The sequence below is a fragment of the Dipodomys spectabilis genome, unplaced genomic scaffold (genome assembly GCF_019054845.1).
Source record: "Dipodomys spectabilis isolate Male_0828 unplaced genomic scaffold, ASM1905484v1 ptg000360l, whole genome shotgun sequence".
Taxonomy (NCBI): Eukaryota; Metazoa; Chordata; class Mammalia; order Rodentia; family Heteromyidae; genus Dipodomys; species Dipodomys spectabilis.
The window spans coordinates 4,902,958-4,926,978 of record NW_024871037.1 but is presented as its reverse complement, the minus strand read 5'-3'; the positions used below and the strand labels follow the sequence as shown (position 1 = coordinate 4,926,978).

Below are 24,021 nucleotides of genomic sequence, written 5' to 3'. Positions count from 1 at the left end.
TGACAGGCAGACAGACTGACAGGCAGACTGACAGGCAGACAGACTGACAGGCAGACAGACTGACTGACAGGCAGACAGACTGACAGGCAGACAGACAGGCAGGCAGACAGACAGGCAGGCAGGCAGACTGACAGACAGGCAGGCAGACAGACTGACGGCTGGCTGGCAGGCTGCCCCTTGTCCAGCCTGGTCTCTGCACGTCTGTCTTTCCTTTCTCGGTCGGTCCGGGGCCTGAGCTCGGGCCCGGGCGCTGAGCTGCTCCGGCCCGCGGCAGGCGCTCTACCCCCGAGCCACAGCGCCACTCCCGGCCTTTTTCTGCGTCTGCGGTGCTGCGGACTCGAACCCCGGGCCTCACGCAGGCCGGGCGGGCCCGGGGCCGCGGAGCCGCGGAGCCGCCGCCGGGGCCGGGAAACCGGAGGGAAGCTCCCGCCTTCCCGCGCGCGAACCGGCGGGCTCCGGAAGCCCCGCCCCCGGGCCGGAAGCCCCGCCCCGCCGGAAAGGCGGCCCCGGCCTGGCGCGAAAGTCGGTTCTCGGCGCCCGCGCCGCTTCCGGGTCCTCGGGCGAGCCGCTCGCTGCGTGTGCGCGGCCCGGGGGCGCCGCCGGGGCGCGGGGGCCGGGGCAGCCTGGCGCCCGACTGCAGCCGCCGTCCTGCGGGCCGCGCGGCCCCCGAGACGCCGCCCGGGGGCCCCCGGCGTCCCCCGAGGTGAGGGCCCGGGCGGGAAGGCCGGCTTCCGGCGGGCCGACCTCGGCCTGCCCCCCGTGGGGCGCCGGGCACCGGGGCTGAGGGGTGGGGACGGGGCTCGAGACCTCGGCCTTACCCTGGGGTCGGGCGCGGGGTCACCCAGGCTCGGGGGGAGGGGGTCCCAAGATACAGGCCTTACCCTGGGGTCGGGGCGCGGGGTCACCCAGGCTGGGGGGGGCCCAAGATTCAGGCCTCAACCTGGGGGTCGGGCGCGGGGTCACCCAGGCTGGGGGGGGTCCAAGATTCAGGCCTTACCCTGGGGTCGGGGCGCGGGGTCACCCAGGCTGGGGGGGGGCAAGATTCAGGCCTTCCCCCTGGGGTCGGGCGCGGGGTCACCCAGGCTGGGGGGGGGTCCAAGATTCAGGCCTCAACCTGGGGGTCGGGCGCGGGGTCACCCAGGCTGGGGGGGGCCCAAGATTCAGGCCTTCCCCCTGGGGTCGGGCGCGGGGTCACCCAGGCTTGGGGAGGGGTCCAAGATTCAGGCCTCAACCTGGGGTCGGGCGCGGGGTCACCCAGGCTCGGGGGGAGGGGGGCCCAAGATTCAGGCCTTCCCCCTGGGGTCGGGCACGGGGTCACCCAGGCTTGGGGAGGGGTCCAAGATTCAGGCCTCAACCTGGAGGTCGGGGCGCAGGGTCACCCAGTCTTGGGGGGGGGGAGGAGGGTGGCAAGATTCAGGCCTCAACCTGGAGGTCGGGGCGCAGGGTCACCCAGGCTTGGGGAGGGGTCCAAGATTCAGGGCTCAACCGCACAGAGGTGGGGTGGGCGAGGTCACCCAGGCTTTGGGCGGGTTCAAGACTTTGGCTTTACTCCTGGGGGTTGGGACATGGGGTCACCCAGGCTTTGGGGGTGGTTCAAGGCCTCAGCCTTCCCCTGGGGAACCAGGGCACAAGAGGTCACCCTGGGGGGGGTCTTCCAAGCCCCTAGGCATCCTGGGGAGAGTTGGGGCACAGGGGCACCCAGGCTGTGTAAAGGGGGCTGAGCAGGGGGAATATGCAGTCATATTTTTATTTTAAAGGCTCTGCACTTAGGGGTGAGCTGAGGGGGTACTGATATCCACAGATGTTTGTGTGTTCAACCTAGGGCCACCAAGCCACGCCCATCCACTCCTGCACCCTGGGGTCCTGGGATTTCACTTCATCCAGACACAATTTTTTTGTCATTCTTTCTTTTTCTTTGACAGTTCAGAAATGTCTAGAAATGGCCAAGAACCGTTTTTTGTGAAGTTTTTAAAGTCGCCAGCCAACTCTGAATGTTTTTTTAAAGCTCTGGAGGTAAGAATAACAATAGTTTAATGCCCTGAATACTTTCTCTTGTTTTTAAGTGGTTTTTGTTGTTTGTTTGTGTAATGGTTGGGCTTTTTGTCTTAGAAATGGACATTCAGACCACTACCAGTGGCTCAGGCTTCTGAGAGTAAAGGCAAGAGGCCATACAGAGCACACTTGTCACTTGAATCATGCCCCAAGGTTTTTTGTTGTTTTTTTTTTCCTGCTGGTCCTAGGGCTTGAGACTACTGAGGGGCCTGGGTGCTGTCCCTTAGCTCTTTTTGCTCAAGCCTAATGCTCTCCTATTTGGAGCCACAGCACCACTTCCAGCTCTCTGGGATTAATTAGAGATTAGAGTCACACAATTTCCAACTCAGTCCTCAAATCTCAGCCTCCTGGGTAGTTAGAATTACAGGTGTGAGCCAAGTTCTTTTAGAGACAGGTTCTCGCTACCTTTTCCCAAGCTGCCTTCACCTTGAAATCTTCCTGCCTCTGCCAGGTTGCAGGCCTGTGCTACTTACCATGCCTAACTCCATTAGATTTGTGCTCAATAAAAGTGACTAAGCACTGTATGGAGAATACCTATTTTTCACGAGCGTTGAGTGGGAGGAGGAGACCATCTGGGCATCTTTTGCAGCCGTCTCGGTGTGAGGAGGTTCTTGCTTTCAGCAGGGAAAAGACTGGGTCGAAGATGGATTTTGAAGAGTTGGTAGGACTTAAATGATGGAACTCATTTCTGGTGTGTGTGTGTTTTCCAGTCCATAAAGGAATTCCATTCTGAAGAGTATCTTCAGATGATCACAGAAGAAGAAGCAATACAGATGAAGAAGAATGACAGATCACTTTATATCTGTGACCCTTTTAGTGGCCCTGTTTTTGAGCATCTTAAAAAGGTTTGCTAACTTCTCATCTGTTCATTAGTTGTTTTTGTTGCTGTTGTTTTTTTTTAGTTTTTGGTGGGAGGTTGATTTTGCGTCCTAAGTTCCTTATAAGCCCTGAAGTGTTAATTCATACTCTAATACTTGGTGATTCCTCTGGTCTAGAGAGGCCAGAATAACGTTTTGTTTCTTTTTGCCAGTGTCACCTTTGGAACTTAAGTACATAGGCTTGCTATACTTCTTTGCTTAGCTGGTGCTCTTTCACTTGAGCCACCTCTCCAAGCCTGGCTTTTTGCTGGTTATTTTGGAGATGTAGTCTCACAGACTTTCTTTTTTCCTGGGCTGGTCTTGAATCATGATCTTTCAGATCTCAGTCTCCTAAGTAGCTAGGATTACAGGCATGAGCCATTGGTGCTTGGCAGGGTGTTTCTATTTATTTTTGGTCAGTTGTGGGAGTTGAACTCTGCTTGGGTCTGGGCACTGTTCCTGAGCTCTTCAGCTCAAGCTAGCACCCTACCACTTAAGCTACAGCGCCTCTTCGGTTTCTGGTGGTTCATTGGAGGTAAGAGTCTCACAGACGTTCCCATCCAGGCTGGCTTTGAACCTGGATCCTCAGATCTCAGCCTCCTGAGTAGCTAGGATGACAGACATGAGCCACCGGTGCCTGGCTGCAGTGCTGTTTTTAAAACGCTTTCATTACATGTAGTTTTTGTAGTTAGGGGTAATCAATAAGCTCCACTTGTAAGTGAATGTTATAGTAAAGAAACATTGTAGTGTTGAGTTTTACTGTATTGCAAGAGAATAGGGAGGAAGGAATAGCGTAGGAAAAGACCTCAGGATAGTGCTTGCTACCTTCCCATCTCTTCTGTGGAGTGTGGAATTTAGTACCTCTGCCCTGTAGGCAGGGTCTGAACATTCCGGGGAAGCATTGCGCTCTGCCGGTGAGCCCTCTCACTTTTTTTTGGTTGATTCTAGAGTCACTGGCTCAGTACTTTCTAGTGTCTGGACAAGAGAAAAGCCTTGAAATAAAAAGGGAACTGGTTGTGACTCCATCTAGATTACAAAAAGGTGACTGACTCTGGCTGGAAGAAGAGCATGGAGGAGTGGGCAGATGCCACGTCTGCACTCTTCACGGAACGGCTGTGCCCACTGTGCCAAGGGTTTCATCTCCCTTTTGGAAATGCCACTGCTTGTCAGAATGGTAGCATCAAAAACGCATCGTCTCATGGCCGAGAGTCCTTTTCTTGTAGGAATCTAAATCAGCCCCATCGGGGTTAACTGTTTAGTTTGGCCTACATAGCTGGAGTTGAGGAAAACCTTAGCTAAGGATCAGTGCAAACGAAGCCCTTTTTATGTTAGGAATTGAACATGCCTGCTAGGTAAAGAGCTCTACCGCTGAGCCACACCCCCGATCCTGAAAAGGGCATTTTTTTTAAAGTTGAGACTACAAAATTGTGGGTCTTCTTTTTACCAAGACTTTGAGGTGAAAGTATTCTAAACCCAAATGAACATATTGTTGAGACCAGTACATCTTTTTGTGTGACATGCTAGGATTCTTCGTGGGGGGGGGAGGAGGGGAGGAGCTCAGTGCAGTCTCTTTACCTTCCAAGCAGCTCCAGTGCTAGTTGTTTCCGTTGAAAATAGTCACCACAGCATACGATTACTGCCTCAAAGCTATGTTCATGTCAGCAAAGTTTTGATGAGTTTTGCATGCGGGCATCGTGGAGGTTGTTTCTTTTGATGATGATGTGTTGTTTATATTATTTTAGTTTTGTGTGTGTGTGTGCGTGCGTGCGCGTGTGCGTGCTCATTGGTTGTGGGGCTTGAACGCTGGGCCTGGGTGCTGTCCCTCAGCTCTTCAGCTCAAGGCAAGTGCTCTACCACTTGAGCTACAGCACCACTTCCGGTTTTCTGGTGTTTCGTTGGAGATCAGAGTCTCCGGGACTTTGCCCAGGCTGGCTTTTGAACCATGATCCTCAGATCTCAGCCTCCTGAGTAGCTTGGATGACAGGCTAAGCCACTGCCGCCGGGCCTCCCCCTCACATTTTGGCTGGTTTTCTGCATCAGCTTCTGTAAATAACTGTGACCACTACCAAACATAGTCCTGTACAGATCGTGGTCTTCTCCTTTACTTACTAGAACTACTTCTCTTGGTAGCTTGGCTGTCGAATTGTTGGCCCTCAGGTCGTCCTGTTTTGTATGCGCCACCAGCAGTGCGTCCCAAGAGCAGAGCATCCCGTGTACAACATGGTTTTATCTGACGTAACTGTATCTTGTACAAGCCTGGAGAAAGACAAGAGGGTAAGAGTTGGGAAGAGTCTGCCCATCTGTTTAGAGATGTTACCACTCGATTTTTTTTTTTTTCACTATGTAGGAGGTAATGTGAAAGACCCTTGCACAAAGTGTTCATGCGTTAAAGTTTGTATACAATAATCAACAGTGTGTCTTATTTGTAGAAGAATCCGTCTAGTTGAAAATTGGCTAATTGAAACTCAATTTTTCCTCTGCAGTTAGTGAACTTTGTTTTTGAATCACATTTTTCCAGCCAAGATGGTATTTATGCACTCATTCGTTTATTTTTGTAGTGTTCAGAAGGGAGCCCAGCCTGGTGCATGCTAGAAAAGCACTACCACTGAGCTACATCCTCTGCCCTTCCTGATTTTGAGATGGGGTCTTGCTAGATAGCTCAGGCTGGTCTTCAACTCACTGTGTAGCATAGGCTGATCTTTGCTATGGTCTTACCTCAACCTCACAAGTGGGTAGTCTATAAACAAGATTCTAGGGCGAGCTGTATGAACAGTTATCTTTATATATTTAAGATACAAGTTACGTATATATACATGTATAAACTGTATAGCTCTTTTAGCTTTGTGTATGTGTGTGTTTGTACAGGTACTGGGAGTTTGAACTCAAGGCCTGAGCACTATTCCTGAGTTACTTTTACTCAGAGCTAGTGTTCTACCACTTGAGCCACAGCTCTGCTTCCAGCTTTTTGATAGTTAATTGGAGATAAAAGAGTCTCACAGTTTTCTACTTAAGCTAGCTTTAAATCTATCCACAGATACCAGCCTCTTGCGAAGCTAGCATTTCAGGTGTAAGCCATTAGCACCCAGCTTAGCTTTCACGGTATTTTAAATAATACGGTCTTGCATTTTGCCCCATCTAGCCTGATTCCTGATTCTCTTACATAGTCACATGTCAGCTTACCCGCTTGCTGTTTGAAATAATAGTGTGGGTTTGCTTTTTTTTAAAAAATCTGAGCTGTCCTTGACTCACAATCCTTAGATCTCAGCCTCCTGAGTAACTAGGATTACAGGTGTGAACCACCATGCCCAGGTTAACTATAACATGTGTGTATGCATATATCACTATTTTTTGTGTATGTGGTACTAAGGAATTGAACTCAGGGCTTCACGCATGCTAGGCAAGCACTGTACCACTAAGCCACACTCCCAGCCCTATAACTTATATTTTGAAAATATATAGTATGTAAAAATATAATCACTATAAGAGCAATGTAGTTGAATAAATTCGTGGCATTGAAAACAATTACAGTCATTTGTGGCTTAACAGTAACACAGTTGCAGGGAGCGTGTCTTCTAACACAGGCTTAGCTGTCACAAGACCATATAACCTCAGAACATGCTGTTGTACATCATCTTGTCGGTTGACCAGAACACCGTCTGTGTGTGTTTAGGAAAATGGCTATTTAAAAATTTTAAATCCGTGGTCATCTTCCAGAAGGTGATTTAATGAATTATTTAACTTCATGATAATGAGAAACATTTGTCCGTGTTATCAACGACAGAAGAGGCTTGTGGGCTGTTGTATAAAAGTGGAAGAGCCATTGTTTGCTTTGGTATTGACATTCTTTTGGACTACAGGAAGAAGTTCATAAATACGTGCAGATGATGGGCGGACAAGTGTACAGAGACCTCAACATATCAGTAACTCACCTCATTGCTGGAGAAGTGGGAAGCAAAAAGTACTTAGTTGCCGCCAACCTAAAGAAACCTATAATGCTTTCTTCTTGGATAAGAACCCTGTGGGAGAAGTCACAGGAGAAGTAAGACAGGCATTGATGTGTCTTTGAGATTTGAAGAAATGATGCATCCAGTTACTTTGGCAGACTGCGGGTTTTCCTAGGGGAGGCTTTGTGATATGGTCTTTGGGTTTGTTATTCAGACACAAAGATGGATCATTACTTTTTCTCCACTGGCAACAGAAGAGCAAAAAAAAAAAAATCTCTGAAAGCTCAGTCAGGGTGTGAGTGTACAGGGAGAGGGGCCGTGAGCTTAGCGCTAGCTAGCAGGAACATGCTTTGACCGTAAAATTGTTCTCAGTGTAAACACTTGTAAAAACTAATTGAGGAAGTCAGTTTGGCAACTGTGGCTCTACTGTAGCATCATCCTTCAATGCTGTGCCTCTGTGTTGAGATGGAGAATGACAGCCATGGGTAAGCCGTGCTGACCTGTAACAGTGAGCGTTGGTTGGGTAAGATGGCGAGTGAACATCCGTCAGCCATCAGCTGAGGGGCGGGCACCCAGACTGAGAGGACCCTGTGTCCAGTTATCTGGGCTGGGCTAGGCAGCGAGTGTATGTAAATCAAGTTAGCCTCCCTCTCCCTACCTCCTTCCCATCCCCCGGCCCCCATCCGATCCCCCCGTCAAGCTTAGAGCGTACTTCCAGGCACAGTAGTTTTCCCTAGAATCAGATTTGCATTCCTAAGTCCAGGCACCATGGCATCCTCAGGGCTTGCAAGCTGGCCCTTGCGCACGGTAAGCCCCCACCCCCCTTCAGCACTTCTGCAGCCACAGCCAGGGTGGCGGTTTTGTTGGTGCTTTGCCAACACCCACCCCTTTCATTTACAAAGTCCATTTTATAGAACCTTAGTGTTTTCAGTAGATTCACGTTTCATTCTGGAGCATGTGCCGTTTTCACTAGCAGTAGCTGAGATGAATAAGTAGAGATCTCTCTCTTTCAGTACAATATTTTTGAGAAACTAGCAGAAACACGCCTTAGAGACTTGGTGTTGAGGTGCATGGACAGTCAGTGCAGTTCCGAATGTGTGCCATCTCCCCTTAAAAACCATGGAAAGCCGGGCGCTGGTGGCTCACGCCTGTAATCCTAGCTACTCAGGAGGCTGAGATCTGAGGATCGCGGTTCAAAGCCAGCCCGGGCAAGAGAGACCATGAGACTCCTATCTCCAATAAACCACCAGAAAACCGGAAGTGGCGCTGTAGCTCAAGTGGTAGAGCGCTGGCCTTGAGCTGAAGAGCTGAGGGACAGCGCCCAGGCCCAGAGTTCAAGCCCCACAACCGACAAAAAAAAAAACCATGACAAATCCTTACCTGGGGAAAGCAGCAGCGATGTTTCTTTGTCATTGTGTGTGTGGTTCATTCAAGACTGGCCCGTGTAATGCTCTCGCTCTCCCTCCTCTTCTCCAGCAAGATAGCTAGGCACACTGAGGTCAACATGGAGGATTTCCGGTGTCCCGTCTTCCTCGGCTGCGTCATCTGCGTGACGGGCTTGGGTGGCACCGACAGGAAGGAGGTGCAGCAGCTCACCGTGCAGCACGGGGGCCAGTACATGGGGCAGCTGAAAATGAACGAGTGCACACACCTCATAGTCAGAGAACCCAAAGGTAAAACCGGTGCAAAGGCAAACCCCCTTCCGATACCACACCTATTACGCTGTTTCGAGACAAGATGTGATCAGCTGGCTTTGCCGTTGGTTTCTCTCCCTTAAAATGTTGGGTCATAGAAGAGCAATTACATGACCCTGCCTCTCCCCTCCCCCCCCCCCCCCCCCCCAATGTCTGTGTAGGTTGTATTACTATAAACTTGAGCGCTTGGTTCAGGTGTATCTTCAGATGAACTCACCTGCCCAAACTTGACAGTATGTGCATTTGTCTGTCATTAAACAACAGGACAGAAATACGAGTGTGCCAGGAAGTGGAACGTGCACTGTGTGAGCACGCGGTGGTTTTTTGACAGCGTGGAGAAGGGCTTTTGTCAGGATGAGTCTATGTACAAGGTAGAGCCCGCACCGGCAGCCAGGAGCGGGCCCAACACGTCCACCCCCACCGGCCCTGTCAGCACCTCGGAGAGTAAGTCTCATCCACCAGACTGCCATCGGTTGTCCGTCAGAGTCACGTGGTGGGGTGGGAACGTGGTACAGGGGCAGAGTGCTTGCCACTCGCTCATGAACGAGACCCTGGGCTTCCAGATCCACCGGCACTGGGAGGACCCAAGATTTTTCGTTAATACTGTCATTGAGATACGGTAAGGAGTGTCTTCCCCCAGCTCTCTAGCTCTCAGCCTCCTGAGCAGCTAGGATGACAGGCAATCAGATAAGTCTTACAACAGGACTATTTTTGTTGTTGTTGTTACTAAGACTTCTTATTTGTGTGTGTATGTGTGTGCACACATCAGTGCCAGTCCTAGTCCTGGGGCTTGAACCTAAGGTCCTGGCCACTTCCAGCCTTTTTTTTGGGGTGTTTGGGGGGAGAGGGTCAATAGTGGGGCTTGAACTCTGGGCCTGGATGCTGTCCCTGAGCTCTTCAGCTCAAGGCGAGCGCTCTACCACTTGAGCCACAGCGCCATTTCCAATTTTCTGGTGGTTTATTGGAGATAAGAGTCTCACGGACTTTGCTGCCCAGGTTGGCTTTGAACTGTGATGCTCAGATCTCAGCCTCCTGAGTAGCAAAGGTAGGATTACAGGTAGGTAGGATTACAGGCGTGAGCCACCAGCACCCAGCTCACTTCTAGCTTTTTGAAATCTTCCTTCCTTCCTTCCTTCCTTCCCTCCCTCCCTCCCTCCCTCCCACCCTCCCTCCCTCCCTCCCTCCCTTTCTTTCTTTTGCCATAGAGCCTGAACTCTGGACACTGTCCCTGAGCTCTTCAGCTCAAGGCGAGCTCTCTACCCCTTGAGCCACAGCACCACTTCTAGCTTTTTCTGCTTATGTGGTGCTGAGGATTCGAACCCAGGGCCTCATGCATGTGAGGCAAGTACTGTATCACTGAACTACCTTCCCAGCCTGCTTCCAGCTTTTTTGATGGTTCAGTGGAGATAGAGTTCCAGGTACTTTTCCTGCCCAGGCTGGCTTCAAACCATGATCCTCAGATCTCAGCTTCCTGAGTAAGTAGGATTATAGGTGTGAACCACTGGCCCACAGCTAGATTTCCATTTTAATAAGATAGGAGACTTAATTTATATTTGTTTCTCGTACTTGGCCACCAAGTTTTCAGTTAAAATAAATTCTGGGGGCTGGGCAAGGGGCACAGTGGTAGAGTGCTTGCCTAGCATGCAGGAAGCCCTGGGTTCGATTCCTCAGTACCACATACACAGAAAAAGCTGGAAGTGGATCAATGGCTCAAATGGTAGAGTGCTAGCTTTGAGCAAAAAGCAGCTCAGAGACAGTGCCCGGGCCCTGAGTTCAAGCCCCAGGACTGGCAAAAAAAAAAAAAAAAAATATATATATATATATATATATATATATATATATATATATATATTCTGGCCAGGCCTCTGGTGCCCTGACGAACAAAAAAGCAGTTTCTGACTCTAGGAATAGTTCGTACCCCTTTGGTGGCAAGAAAGGTTAAATTTATGTAAGAAGACTTATTGCCATCTGGCTAGTATTATCTCCTTGAATTTATTCTTTTCTACTCTATTTTCTACCTATGTAGTTCAAGCTCTTTCCAACGTCAGCCGCATTTCCAGCGTAAGCGGAAGTTACATCAATGAGTCAATATGCAGTTCGGCTCTCAGCAGCAAGTTGGACTCCACTGCTGAGAACCTAGACACCCTGGACGTCAGTGCCTTTCAGGCCCCTGAGGATTTGTTAGACGGCTGCCGGGTACGTCTCCCATACAGTAAGCGCAGTGAGCCTGAGCCAGCCAACACCCGTCCTGGTGAGGCCTGCTGCTTGTGCGCCCAGACCCTCCGCTAGGTTGACTCCTGCCTGTCTCTTGGCTGGGACACACCTGCTTCTGGTGTCACCTTCAGAGTCCTGTTCCCTCCTCAGCTCCCCTGGGAGCCCTTCCATGACCTTAATCTCCACCCACTGTGCTTCTGAACGACAAGTTAGGTTTGCATGTGTCAAGTACACCGCATCAATACTGCATTCATCAGCTCGTTCCGTGAAGGGGTTACTTAATATAATCTCTCAATTCCCTCAACTCTAAGATGGAATTGTTTCAAGTCAGTACTTAGAATTGAAATTCTAGCTCAGAGATGTAAGTTGGGACTCCCTCTCCCCCCACCCCCCAGCTCTCTTCCCAGTGGTGAAATTACACAAAGCTGGACTGGAGGCAGGGCTTAGCTGAGCAAGTGTATAAGGCCCTGAGTTCAAACCCTGTACCAGCCCAAAAAGAACAATTGGAGCCAGGTACAGTGCTCACACCTGGAATCCCAGCTACTAAGGAGGAATGCAGAAAATGGGGCACGCACCCCTACCTCCCATCTCAATAAATGAGTTGAGTGTGATGGTCTGAGCTGTTTGGGAGGCGAAGGAGACACGCCCTGGAAAGCAAGACCCTATTTGAAAAAATAACCTAAAACTAAAAGGTGCTGAGTGGTGTGGTCCAGGGGGCAGAACACTTGCCTACCATGTTCCAGTCCCTGAGTTCAAACCCCAGTACTGCAGAGAGAGAAAGGGAGAAGGCTCTCTGCCCTCCTAAAAGTGATCAGCTGGTTATGGGAAGTGTATGCGAACTCTGACCCTACACGTGACTTAACTACCCCTCCCCCAGAGGAGATGGATACATGATTGTGGCCTTTGGTAAAATGTTAGTTATTAGTGGAGATGACCTAGGTAGCAAATGCAGTTGGAGGTAGATTTATAATACTTGTATGCCTCAAAGCATAGAGGTGGATGGGCTGGGAAGGTGGCTCAGTGGTAGAGAGCTTGCCTTGCATGCATGAGGCCCTGGGTTCAATTCCTCAGCACCACATAAGCAAAAAGAAAAAAGCCGGAAGTGGCGCTGTGGCTCAAGTGGTAGAACTCTAGCCTTGAGCTGAAGAGCTGAGGGACAGCGCCCAGGCCCAGAGTTCAAGCCCAAGACCAGATTCCAAAAAAAAAAAAAAAAAGAGTTTTGTGGGGGTCCCGTCTGTCCCTGTCTCCCCCTCCCCCTCCCCCAGTACTGGTATTTGAACTCAGCAACTTGAGCTTGCAGGGCAGGTGTTTTGCTGCTTGAGCCACACCTCCAGCCCTTTTTTGCACTGGTTATTTTTGAGATAGGATCTCTGTTTTTGCCCCAGTGCCAGTCTGAAGGGAGATCCGCCTGTTTCGGGCTTCCGATCAAAGCTGGAATGACAGGCGCACGCTCTGTCTGGTAACTTCTCTGTTGAGATGCAGGAGCCTTGGCGACTTTCCTTCTTGAGATAGCCTCAAACTGCATTCTTCCTAATCTCAGCCTCCCAAGTTAACAAACAAGGATTTAAGACAAGTAATAGGACTAGAAATGTGGCTTAGTGGTAGAGTGCCTGCCTAGCATGCATGAAGCCCAGGATTTGATTCCTCAGTACCACATACACAGAAAAGGTTCAGCCGCGCACTGGTGGCTCCCACCTGTCATCCTAGCTCCTCAGGAGGCTGAGATCTGAGGATCATGGTTCAAAGCCAGCCCGGGCAGGAAAGTCCCTGAGACTTTTCAGTGAACCACCAGAAGACAGGAAGTGGTGCTGTGTCTCAAGTGGTAGAGCACTAGCCTTGAGCAAAAGAACCCAGGGACAGCGCCCAGGCCCTGAGTTCAAGAGCCATGACCAACGAAAAAAACAACAGAAAAGGCTGAAAGAGGCACTGTGGCTGAAGTGGTAGAGTACTAGCCTTGAGCAAAAGAAACCCAGGCCCTGAGTTCAAGCCCCATAACTACCAAATAAAATAAAACAAGTAATTACAGTTTAAGAAGTCACTCAAGTATTAGGAATTGCCATGTGCAATTTCATCTATAGTGGTATAGAGAAATAAAAGTCTCATTCAGGATTTGTTCTGTAGAAGCTCTCATTGCACACAGCCGGCTAGATGGTTCCTGTGTGTAAAGCATCTCAACCCCGCAGGCAGAAATCACACAGGATTCTCTAGACAGTCACACGCAGTGAGACCCGAGGGCACTGCTGGGGAGCAGCACAGGCGCAGTGGCTGTGCGCCTCTGGCCGTGCGGAGCAATGCCCACATGAACTCCGGGAAGTGGGAGTGAGGGATTTTCTTGGTTGCTGTTTGTGTTTTTTCTTCTTGTGTATCTGTCTTTGAGAGGGCAAGGGGGACACAAATACAGGGGCAAAGGGTGAACGAACGGGGCAGTGATACTCACTAGACACTGTTGAAGGTGAACAAGTAGGTGCGTAGGTAGGAGGGAAAACCTGGAAGAGGTTAAGTAAGGGAAGGGGTGAACTTGTCCAAAAAGAAATGAACTTGTTACCTGACTTACGTACATCACCTTTCTAATAACAACTGAACAGAATCCATCGGGATCTCATGCTTCTATTTGGGGTGAAATTATAAAAGCAAAACACGGAGGCCCATATTTTCTCCTTGCAGATCTACGTGTGCGGTTTTAGTGGCCGAAAGCTGGACAAACTGAGAAGACTCGTAAACAGCGGAGGTGGCATCCGTTTTAATCAGCTTAATGAAGATGTAACTCACGTCATCCTGGGAGATTACGATGATGAGTTGAAGCAGTTTTGGAGTAGATCGGCCCACAGGTTCTTGTTGGTTTTAATTGAAAGCGTGTGTCTGTCTGTCTATCTGTGTGTGCGCCATGTGCGCCACAGTGAGGAACACAGCAGGACGGGGAGGACGGTCTTTGTAGCTCAGGGGAGTAACTGCTGTCGTCATCGTAGGCCTCACGTGGTGGGAGCCAGGTGGCTGCTGGAGTGCTTCAGCAAAGGCTATCTGCTTCCCGAGGAGCCCTACCTGCACATGCGCTACCAGCCCGCAGAGATCGCAGCGGCAGATCAGCCTGAAAGTAAAGCAGCTCCTTCCAACAAGAGCAACGGCGGCTTCTGTGCACCCCACGTCACCCCCCGGGAGGCTCCTGAGCCGGCCGATGAGGAGCTGCTGTCCCAGTACGCCAGCAACGACTCCACAATAGGTAAGGGTGCCCGTGCGATGCCCTGCCGGGCCTCTGGAGCTGTGTTCCCTCGCGGTTCTGTGTTGGGCGTGCACCCGGCTCCTTGTTGGTCCGCTGCGTACCCTGGCCAAGCCTGTTGTGTTGCATTTGCAGTAGGCACTTGAGCGGAGCCTCTGGCAGGCGGCAGAAGCCGTTCCTGTGCGCTGGGCAGCCGTGGACATCGCCCCATGCAATCGGATCCCTGAGCTGAGGGAGCCGCTGAAGCCCGTGAACAGCCGTGTGGTGTTTGATAGGTTCAATCTGTGAAAGCTGTGTGGGAGTCACCCCACCTGGGCAGCGGAGCGGCACAGACACCCCCGGAGCTGGGGACTGACCAGAGCCTTCTGCGCGCGCGGCTGGTGTTCAGCCACTGGGCCTTTGCCTCAGCCTTTCTCTCTTTTTTTTTTTTTGGTCAGTCCTGGGTCTTGAACTCAGGGCCTGGGCACTGTCCCTGAAATTCTTTTGCTCAAGGCTAGTAACTCTACCACTTGTGCCACAGCACCAGTTCTGGCCTTTTCTGTGTATGTGGTACTTGGGAATCGAACCCAGGGCTTCATGCATGCTAGGCGAGCACTCTACCACTGAGCCACCTTCCCAGCCCTCAGTGTTTCTTTCTTGTTGTTGTTGTTTTTGAGACAGTATCATTGCACGCTTCTGCCTGGACTGGCCTCAAACTTGTTGTTGGTGGTGGTCGTGGTGCTTGAACTCTGGGCCCGGGTGCTGTCCCTCAGCGCTTCAGCTCAGGGCTAGTGCACTACTGCTTGAGCTACAGCACCACTTCTGGTTTTCTAGTGGTCTCTTGGAGACATGAGTCTCACGGACTTGCCTGCCTGGGCTGGCTTTGAACTGTGATCCTCAGATCTCAGCCTAGCTAGGATTCCAGGCGTGAGCCACCAGCGCTGGGCTGGCCTCAAACTTTTGATCCTCCTCCTTCTACCTCCCCATTAGTTGGGATTACAGCCCATGCCCAGCTCCTCTGTTTCTCTTTTTGAAGATAAAAGATGCTTCTCCATTCCAATGCCAGGTTGTCTGTGACTCTCACTTCTCATTTAAACGGACACAGTGAGGGAGGGATGGTGCATCTTGTCTTGCAGATTTCATCTTTCAGGTTTTCTGAGCTCTTACCCTCCCTCCACCCGCCGCCTCATCAGCCACACCTGTTCATCGAGTTTTTTATTCTGATGATGCTTTAATTCCCAAAGTCCTTTGGGTAGTCTTGCTCTGCAGCCCCACCTTGGACTCACCGCCTCCTTTTTGGGGACGATGGCAGACCTCCCACACGCCCGGCATGGGTGGTGCACGCCTGTCAGCCTAGCTCCTTGGAGGCTGAGATCCGAGGATCGCTGTTGGAGGCCGGCACAGGCAGGAAAGTGTGAGACTCTTATCTCCAGTGAACCACCAGAAAAACAGATGTGGAGCTGTAGTGGCGTGCCAGCCCAGAGTGCAAGGCTCAGGGATAGGGTCTAGACTGAATATCACACACACAGAAACCTCCCAGCGCAGCGTGAGTAGGGGTTTAGAAACACACTCTCATTGCCTGCAGCTTTAGCGTGAATTGGATTTTGCCTGTTGCATATCAGAGACTATTTTAGTATCATTTATTGTTTTGCACAGATAGATACTTTTTTCTACCCGTCAGCAAACACGTATCCTCAAATGAGAGTTGAGATGATTTGCCTATTATTCATCCATTATCTGCTTAAGAAATCTGCATAGCGGCTTAGTAGCTCCACTGTTGTGAGAAACATCTTAGGAATTTTTAGCAAAAACCATAACACTCTTTTTGTGTGTGGGGGCCTGGGCGCTGTCCCTCAGCTCTTCAGCTCAAGGCGAGCGCTCTACCACTTGAGCCACAGCGCCACTTCTGGCTTTTTCTGCTTATGTGATGCTAAGGAATTGAACCTAGGTCTCATGCATGCAAGGCAAGCGCTCTACCACTGAGCCACCTTCCCAGCCTGCATAACATTCTTCTTTCCCTGTTAAAGGTTTGATGGTTTTGCCCCCTAGACTTGTTAATTCTGTCTTCCTGTTTTCTCAATTGTGTCATGAATGATGTACGCCAACCTCCTGGAGCCTCGTGGTTTTCAGCTAGTTGGGGAGTTTCATGGGTGGGGGGGCTGCTCAGCCGGAACGTGAGGGCTGCGGTCTTTCATCATGGAGGACAGCATGCCTGGTAGCCCCGGCCCTCCTCGCCGTGTGCCTTTCAGCCTTAGTTTTATAAATATCGGCATTGCCAACCCCAGGTTCCCTGTCTATCCCCACTAGGAAATAAGCAGTAACGGACTCTGAGCTACACAAACTCTGCTCTCCTTGATTTCCAGTTCTACCTAAGGAGCCTGCAGCGTCCTTGGCGTGTGAGGCTGGGCCCCGGGACGGCCGCCCGGGCCAGGAGCCCCTGAGCGACTCCACCCACATTTCCCCGCCCCACGGCCCGTCTCCCGCCAGCCCCTGCGGCCCCGAGGACGCCGCGCTTGGTGAAGAAGGGTTATTCCAACGGAAGACATTCCTGATTTTGGGCTTCAGGGACGAAATCCAGCGCCATATCGCCAACATCGTGAGAGAGTACGCCGGGAAGGTGGTCCCCCTGGGGAGCAGAGCCGAAGCTGACTACACCGTGGTCCCCCTCCTGGGGTGTGACGCGGAAGCCACTGTGGGAGAAGTGGTCACCAACACGTGGCTGGTAAGGAAGGCCCAGCTGTGGGGGGTCACTGCTTCCAGCTTACGTTGGCGTTGGGGTGGCGTGGGGTGGAATGCTTGCCACACTGCTGAACGGAGGACATTTTTTATTTTTTGTTGGTCATGGGGCTTGAACTCTGGGCCTGGGCGCTGTCCCTCAGCTCTTCAGCTCAAGGCGAGCGCTCTACCACTTGAGCCACAGTGCCACTTCTGGCCTTTTCTGCTTATGTGGTGCTGAGGAATCGAACCCAGGGCCTCAGGCATGCAAGGCAAGCACTCTTACTACTGAGCCACCTTCCCAGCCCTTTTTTTTTTTTCTTGGTCTCTGATTGGCTCTATTGTTTCTCTTGTTTCTAAAGGTTACCTGCATAGACTATCAGACTTTAGTTGATCCCAAGTCAAATCCTCTCTTCACACCCGTTCCAGTGGTGGCAGGAGCGGCTCCTCTACGCAACTGTGTCATTTCCTTCAGCCAGTGTGTGGGCGCAGAGAAAGATTCTTTGATATTCTTAGCGAATCACCTTGGAGCAAGGTATGTGGTGCCTTCCGAGCTCCCGGTCACTGCGTGTTTGTCTTGGCTTCCTGGAAAGTGCTGTCATTTGCATTTGCTCAGCAATCCTTCCTGCACTGTGTGTGGCATGTTCTCTGCCTGTGTGAGGGCCCAGCAGGGTCAGGGGCTGTACTAGAAGCATGCCCGGCAGACAGGACCCGCAGGCATTATGGCTCAGAGGAGGCTGATGGCAAGTGAAAGGGGGGGATACTGTTACATCACTACATGTTCCAAGCGCTCCCGCCTGTTACCACAGCTGCTCAGGAGGCTGAGATCTGACGATCAGGGTTTGGAACCAGCCTGGCCAGGAAAGTCCAGGAAAACCTTGGGGACAGGAAACACCCCTGTCCCAATTAACCAGCCGAAAGCCAGAAGCAGAGCTGTGATTTCAGTGGTAGAGTGCCAGTCTTGAGTGAAAAAGAAACCTAGTGCCCCGGCCCTGAATTCAAGTCTCAGGACCAACACAAAGAAGAAACAGCAGTACATTTCAATTAGTTTATAAAGTAAAACATAACTACCCTTTCCAATACAACCAGAAGAGAGCACAATGCAGCCAGGTGCACCACACCTGCAGTCCAAGCTACTCAGGAAGCTGACATCTAGGGTCACAGTTGAGGCTTACTTGTGCACAACTGTTTCTTTAGACTCATTAAAAAGCTGGGCTGGAAGCATGGCTCATATGGTAAGAGTGCCAGCCTAACAAGCACAAGGCCCTGAGTTCCAACCCCACTGCTGCCAAAACACCAAGAGTAAAGTGAAGGATAGAGATAAAGGTGGAGCTGGGCGCTGGTGGCTCACGCCTGTCATCCTAGCTACTCAGGAGGCTGAGAGCTGAGGATCGCAGTTCAAAGCCAGCCCGGCCAGGAGAGTCTGTGAGACTCTGATCTCCAGCGAACCACCAGAAAAGTGGAAGTGGCGCTGTGGCTCAAGTGGTAGAGCACTAGCCTTGAGCTGAAGAGCTGAGGGACAGCGCCAGGCCCAGAGTTCAAGCCCCATGACTGACCAAAAAGAAAAAGAGAAGCTCACTTTTAGTTGGCTGAATAATTGTCTGTGTCACGATTTGCTTTTCTTTCCCTACAAATTCTAGTGTTCAGGAATACTTCGTTCGCAAGCCGAATGCGAAGAAAGGCATGCTCGCCAGCACGCACCTCGTGCTGAAGGAACCGGTGGGTTCCAAGTACGAGGCTTCCAAGAAGTGGAGTTTACCGGCCGTCACCATCGCTTGGCTGCTGGAGTCAGCTAGGACGGGACAGAGAGCGGAGGAAAGCCGATTTCTGATCAGCAGTCTGCCCAGAGAAGGTTCACCATCTGCGTTTATTTCTTCTCTTCCTCTGCTGTTGCTGCGCAGCTTGTTTTCTGCGTTCCCCACTGGTGGCAGTGAACCAGATGCACTGTCGGCCGTGGGCCACAAGAGGGCAGCCGAGGGGCGTCGTTTGTGTGTTACTGTTAGCTGGAACGTGGGCTGGGGGCATTGAGCCTGTGTCCCACCTCCGTGGATTCCCGTGTGGCTTATAGTGACGTGCTGGGCTTGCGTGTCTCAGGGTGCCACACGCTCACCTGGCCTCCTGGCCTCTTCTCCATGGGGCTCTTGGCTAGGGAACTTGACTGTAGTTAGCTTGAGCACACGTAATGCCTGAGGAAGCTGGGTACCGGCGATTCACACCTGAACCCCAGCGGCTGAGTATGCTGAGACGTGAGGATCACCACTGGAAGGAGACTTAAAGCCTCCGGTTAACCTGCAAGGAGCAGGAAGTGGCGCCTAGCTTAGGTGCTAGAGAGCTAGCTGGGAGGGAAAAGGCTAAGCGAGAGCTGTCGGCCCTGAGTTCAAGTCCCAGTATCACACTTGCCTGCTCTCTCGCACCTCTGAGGGGAAGAGGTGAACGGCGAGTGGCTCATCGGTTTCTTTTCACTTAACATCTCCAGAGCACAGCTTGGCAAATGGACTCACCAACGGCGTGCATTGTCCGGCCCAGCCTGGCGCGGTGGTGGCGGCGGCGGCGGGGCCCCGCGGGAAACCCGCCGTGTCTCCCTTGGACATGAACCGCTTCCAGAGCAAGGCGTTCCAGGCGGTGATGCTGCAGCACGCCGGCCCGGCCCCGGCCGCGGCCTCCCCGCCCGGGGCACAGCGGCTGCAGAAGGAGCCGTCCCTGCACCTAGACACACCCTCCAAGTTCCTCTCCAAGGACAAGCTCTTCAAGCCTGCCTTTGACGTGAAGGTAAGGGGTACAGCCGTTAGGACCCCAGCCTTCTGCCCGCCTGCCCTGAGCTAGAGCCTGCGCGGGGTCGTGCTCACCGGGGGCGCGCTTCCCACCCGGCGTCCCAGGTCAGCCTCTCGCGTCCCCGGCTGTCCCCAGGATAGAGGCGAAACTGCTCCAGATTAGCTGCAGAGGGTGGCATGAGCTGTCCGTGCGCCGGCGTCAGCCTGGGCAGGGAATGGCATGAGAAGAGGTGCTGCGGCCCGCAGTGCTGAGCGCCGGCCTTGACTAGAGAAGCGCAGGGCGGCGCCCAGACCCGAGTGCAAGCCCCAGGACCGGCAGAAAAGAAAAGAAACCATTTTGCTTGGTTGCTTTGTGGGAAGCCGGTAGAGGTTAAAGTTTTTTTGTTTGTTTGTTTTGTTGTTGTTGTTCGTGGGGCTTGAACTCTGGGCCTGGGTGCTGTCCCTCAGCTCTTCAGCTCAAGGTGGGTATTCTACCACTTGAGCCACAGCGCCACTTCCAGTTTTTTGATGGTTCGTTGGAGATAAGAGTCTCATGGACTTTTCCTGCCCGGGCTGGCTTTGAACCACAATCGTCAGCTCTCAGCCTCCTGAGTAGCTAGGATGACAGGCCGGAGCCACCAGCGCACGGCTGCTGTTACCCTTTAATTCTGAGGTGTCCTCCCCCTTCTTTTTACCTCTCCGTCCTCCTTTTCCCTGTTTGCTTCTCTACGCCTTTCTCCTTTCCTCTTTCCTCTTCTCCCCTCCTCCTCCCCCTCTCCGCTCTCCTCCTCCCTCTCCCCTTTGGGCACAGGATGCACTGGCAGTTCTGGAAACCCCGGGAGGCCCTAGCCAGCACACAAGGAAGCTGAGCACCCCACTGTCGGAGGTCATCGTCAGGAGCCTGAAGCTCGCTCTGGCAAACAGCTCTCGGAGTGCAGCTCCGTGCGCCAGCCCTCCGCTCAAGGCCGCCCGCGCAGAGGAGGTAGGCCACCTCGTCTTCGGAGGCGTGAGCTTTGCCCTAAAACCTCGTCAGCACAGCTGGCTGACATGTTTCTCCTCTGTCTGTGCAGGAAGAGGCCGCCAAGCCACTTGCCGGCGTGGTGGTGTGCGTCAGCAAGAAGCTGGGCAAGAAGCAGGGCGAGCTGAACGGGCTGGCCGCCTCCCTCGGGGCGGATTACAGGTACCCGCGCACCTGCCCGCTGCCCCAAATCCACATGGGCTTGAGTCCACCGCGGCACAACTCCTCATGGTGGCCCAGCGTCTCTGCACTGCCCAGCTTTTTCGCTTATGGCTGGCACTCTACCACCTGAACCACATCTCCAGCCCAGCCTTTTGGGGTTAATTCCAATTAATCACAGAAAAGGCCAGAAGTGGCACTGTGGTAGTGCCATCCTTGAGGTGGAGCTGAGGGACAGCGCCCAGGCCCAGAGTTCAGGCCCACGACTGGACCAAAAAAAAAAGCAATTGAGGTCAGCCCTCCCTACCCCTGGGTTCAATCAACCTTGGAGTAAAAGTTAAAAGTGTTCAGAAGCCTGGCACTGGTGGCTCACGCCTGTCATCCTAGCTACTCAGGAGGCTGAGATCTGAGGATGGCAGGAAAGTCTCTGAGCCTCTGATCTCCAGTGAACCACCAGCAAACTGGAAGTGGCGCTGTGGCTCAAGTGGTAGAGCGCTCGCCTTGAGCTGAAGAGCTGAGGGACAGCGCCCAGGCCCAGAGTTCAGGCCCCACGACTGACCAAAAAAAAAAAATTTTTTTTTTTTTTTTTTTTTAAAACCCTAGCTGGCTTTTCACCCGTGATCTTCCAGATCTCGGCTTCCTCAGTAACTAGAGTCCCAGCCGGCACTGCCCCAGCGGAGCATGGATCCTGAGGCCCAGTCTGGTCTGTCACCCACTGGCTGTCCTCCGACAGGCTCCTGTCTCTAGTCTCCTTACCTATCAGACACACATAATGAGACCCGTATGTTGAGATTCGGCTTGTTTCAGTGAGGAGTAACTGAGGCCAAGTTCAGAGTGTATTATTGGATCTGGAGGACCAGCAACTGGAGGACAGGCAGATTTAGGAGTTTGGCCATGTTTCACTAACCAGAAAGTACTCCCCCCCCCCCCCCCCCCCCCCCGCTGGTTCTGGAGCTTGAACTCAGGGCCTGGGCGCTGTCCCCGAGCCTCTTGGTGCTGAAGGCCAGCACTCCACTTGAGCCACAACACCACTTCCGGTTTTTTCTGTGTCTGTAGTACTGAAAAATTGAACCCAGGGCCTCATGCATGCTAGGCAAGCACTCTACCACTGAGCCACCTTCCCAGCCCCGGAAAGTACTTTTAAAAGTGCCTTCTTAACCCTCTCCTCGCCTTGCATTCCGGGAGCCAGAGCCGTGAGGGATGCGGGCGGGTCGTGCCTGCCACGCGAATCACGCCGCGTGATCATCTCTGGGGGAAGTTTTGTGGGGGTCAGCGTTCTTGTCCGCGTATTGGGGGGTTCTGAACTAACATGGCCCCATTCTCGCCCCCCCTCCCCAATCTCGCTTCCCGTGGCCGCCGCAGGTGGAATTTTGATGAGACCGTGACTCACTTCATCTATCAAGGCCGCGCGAACGACACAAATCGCGAGTTCAAGTCTGCGCGAGAGCGGGGCGTGCACGTGGTCTCGGAGCACTGGCTTCTCGAGGTGGGGGCGGGTCTCCCTCCTCCCTCCGTTCCTGGGAGACAGGCACTGACATTTAGAGCACAAGGTAGCCTCAGTGCGCTCGCGCTCAGTGTGCAGACAGGGGCGGGGCCGGGGCCCACCGCTCCCCTCCATCGCCCACCCTGCTTCTCACCCTGATTGCGAGTTCTCCCAGATCCTTGTGGCACTCTCCCGTTTCCGTTTTCCTGGTTTAGGTGGTACTGGGCATTGAACTCAGGCCTGGGCCTTGGCTTATTAGGCAGGTATTCGTTCACTCGCGCCATGCTTCCTCTGCGCTTTGTAGTTAGTTATTAATCACGGCGTAAGTGAGGCTGGGCGGAGTGGCTGTAAACCCAGCTACTTGTCAGGCCGAGACCAGGATCGGAGTTCAAGGCCAGACCGAGCAAAAAATGTAGCGAGACCTCATCTCAACCAGTGACTGGGTGTGGTGTGTTGCACCTGTCACCCCGGTGCTTCACGAGGTGTCAGTGCAAGGGTCCTGGTCCCGCCCAGCACAGGCAAAAAGGAGACACCCTATTGGAAAAAGAAAGTCCGGGGCGGTTCAGGCGGTGGAGCGCCCTCCTCGCGCTTGCCACAGCCGAGCTCCAGCCTCTAAGGACGCGGTGGATGAGTAAGCGCAGAGCCGCCGCACACCGCACCCCTGCTGCTCCCCCGTGGTGCGGCCAGTTGCGTTTGTGGGACCCCTGCGTGTGCCACTGTACCGTTGCCTTGCAGTGTGCCCGAGAGGGCAGGCGGCTCCCCGAGTCCCTGTTCCCGCACACCTACAACCCCAAGATGAGCCTGAACATCGGCGCCCTCCAGGACAGCAGGCCGTGCACCGGCCGCGGGCCCTCGGCCGCGCGTGCAGCGCAGCGGGACGCGGTGAGAGCCGGGGCCAGGGCCGCACCCCGAGCCCCTGAACCCCGCACCACGGGGTCACCCGCTGCGGGCCTCCCGTGAGCACTCGCTGAGAATGCGTCCTCCCTCAACAGCCGGACTGCTCTCCTGAGGACGACGACCACGCGGACCCCGGGACCGCCACCGACGACGAGCCGGCCCCGGCCGCCGCGAGCGACAGCGCAGACGAGAAAGGAGGTAGAGCATGGGCCATAACGTTTGAGTAATTTTTTTGTTGTCGGTCGTGGGGCTTGAACTGGGGGTCTGGGCGCTGTCCCTGCGCTCTTCAGCTCAAGGCGAGTGAGCGCTCTACCACCTGAGCCACAGCGCCACTTCCGGTTGTCTGGTGGTTCGTTGGAGTTGAGAGTCTCACTGACTCCTGCCCGGGCTGGCTTTGAACCGTGATCCTCAGATCCCAGCTAGGATGACAGGTGTGAGCCGCTGGTACCTGGCTGGCCTCTTAACTCTTGACCTTAACCTGGGCTGAAGTCCCTTCACCTGGTGTCTGTCTGTGTCTGTGTGTCAAGCCCTGACGCAGACTCTGGAGATGCGAGAGACCTTCCAGCGGCAGCTGCAGGAGATCATGTCCGCCACCTCCCTGGTGAAGCCGCCGGCGCCCCGCCCCGCCCTCGCGCCCAGCGGCTGCCCAAGCACCGCCTCCACCCCTGACAACCTGCGCGCCGTGCGCAGCAGCCGCAGCCGCGTCCTGGAGGCGCTCAGGTGCGCACCCGTCATGGGCCGGAACAGGTGCCTGAGAGAAGGAAGCGAGCAGCCCCGCGCCGTGGCGTGGATGCTTGAGACGTCACAGTCCCAGGAGGGGTTAGGTTCTTGGGGGTTTGAAACCAGCCCAAGCAGGAAAGTCCGTGAGACTTTGCCAGACCTGGGGCTTGAACTCCGGGCCTGCTCACCCTCCCTGACTCGGTGCCCAAGGCTGTTGCTGTCACCGGACCCCAGCTCTGTTTCCTGCTTTTGTGGGTAATTGGAGTTAGTGAAGTCTTGTGCCACAGTTGTCAGATCTCAGCCTCCTGAGCGTTAGCTAGAGCCA

General features: G+C 53.3%; 1 protein-coding gene across 2 annotated transcripts in view; it reads left to right on the top strand.

The window, feature by feature from the left end:
• The first annotated feature begins 602 nt into the window (after positions 1-602).
• The window catches only part of Topbp1 (DNA topoisomerase II binding protein 1), a 28,233-nt gene continuing 4,814 nt past the window's right edge, over positions 603-24,021 (top strand). Inside the window, exons 1-20 of one of the 2 annotated variants that reach the window (XM_042665997.1) lie at positions 603-703; positions 1,923-2,013; positions 2,763-2,897; positions 5,040-5,183; positions 6,767-6,948; positions 8,330-8,526; positions 8,812-8,991; positions 10,574-10,743; positions 13,426-13,589; positions 13,728-13,978; positions 16,318-16,676; positions 17,032-17,204; positions 18,310-18,521; positions 19,146-19,438; positions 20,231-20,401; positions 20,490-20,599; positions 21,959-22,082; positions 22,815-22,961; positions 23,072-23,174; positions 23,504-23,696. In XM_042665997.1, the coding sequence (XP_042521931.1) occupies positions 1,930-2,013; positions 2,763-2,897; positions 5,040-5,183; positions 6,767-6,948; positions 8,330-8,526; positions 8,812-8,991; positions 10,574-10,743; positions 13,426-13,589; positions 13,728-13,978; positions 16,318-16,676; positions 17,032-17,204; positions 18,310-18,521; positions 19,146-19,438; positions 20,231-20,401; positions 20,490-20,599; positions 21,959-22,082; positions 22,815-22,961; positions 23,072-23,174; positions 23,504-23,696 (3,392 nt within the window). In that variant the 5' untranslated portion in view covers positions 603-703; positions 1,923-1,929. Of the gene's footprint in view, positions 704-1,922; positions 2,014-2,762; positions 2,898-5,039; positions 5,184-6,766; positions 7,339-8,329; positions 8,527-8,811; positions 8,992-10,573; positions 10,744-13,425; positions 13,590-13,727; positions 13,979-16,317; positions 16,677-17,031; positions 17,205-18,309; positions 18,522-19,145; positions 19,439-20,230; positions 20,402-20,489; positions 20,600-21,958; positions 22,083-22,814; positions 22,962-23,071; positions 23,175-23,503; positions 23,697-24,021 lie in introns of those variants that run through there. The other variant, XM_042665998.1, reaches the window with a different exon arrangement.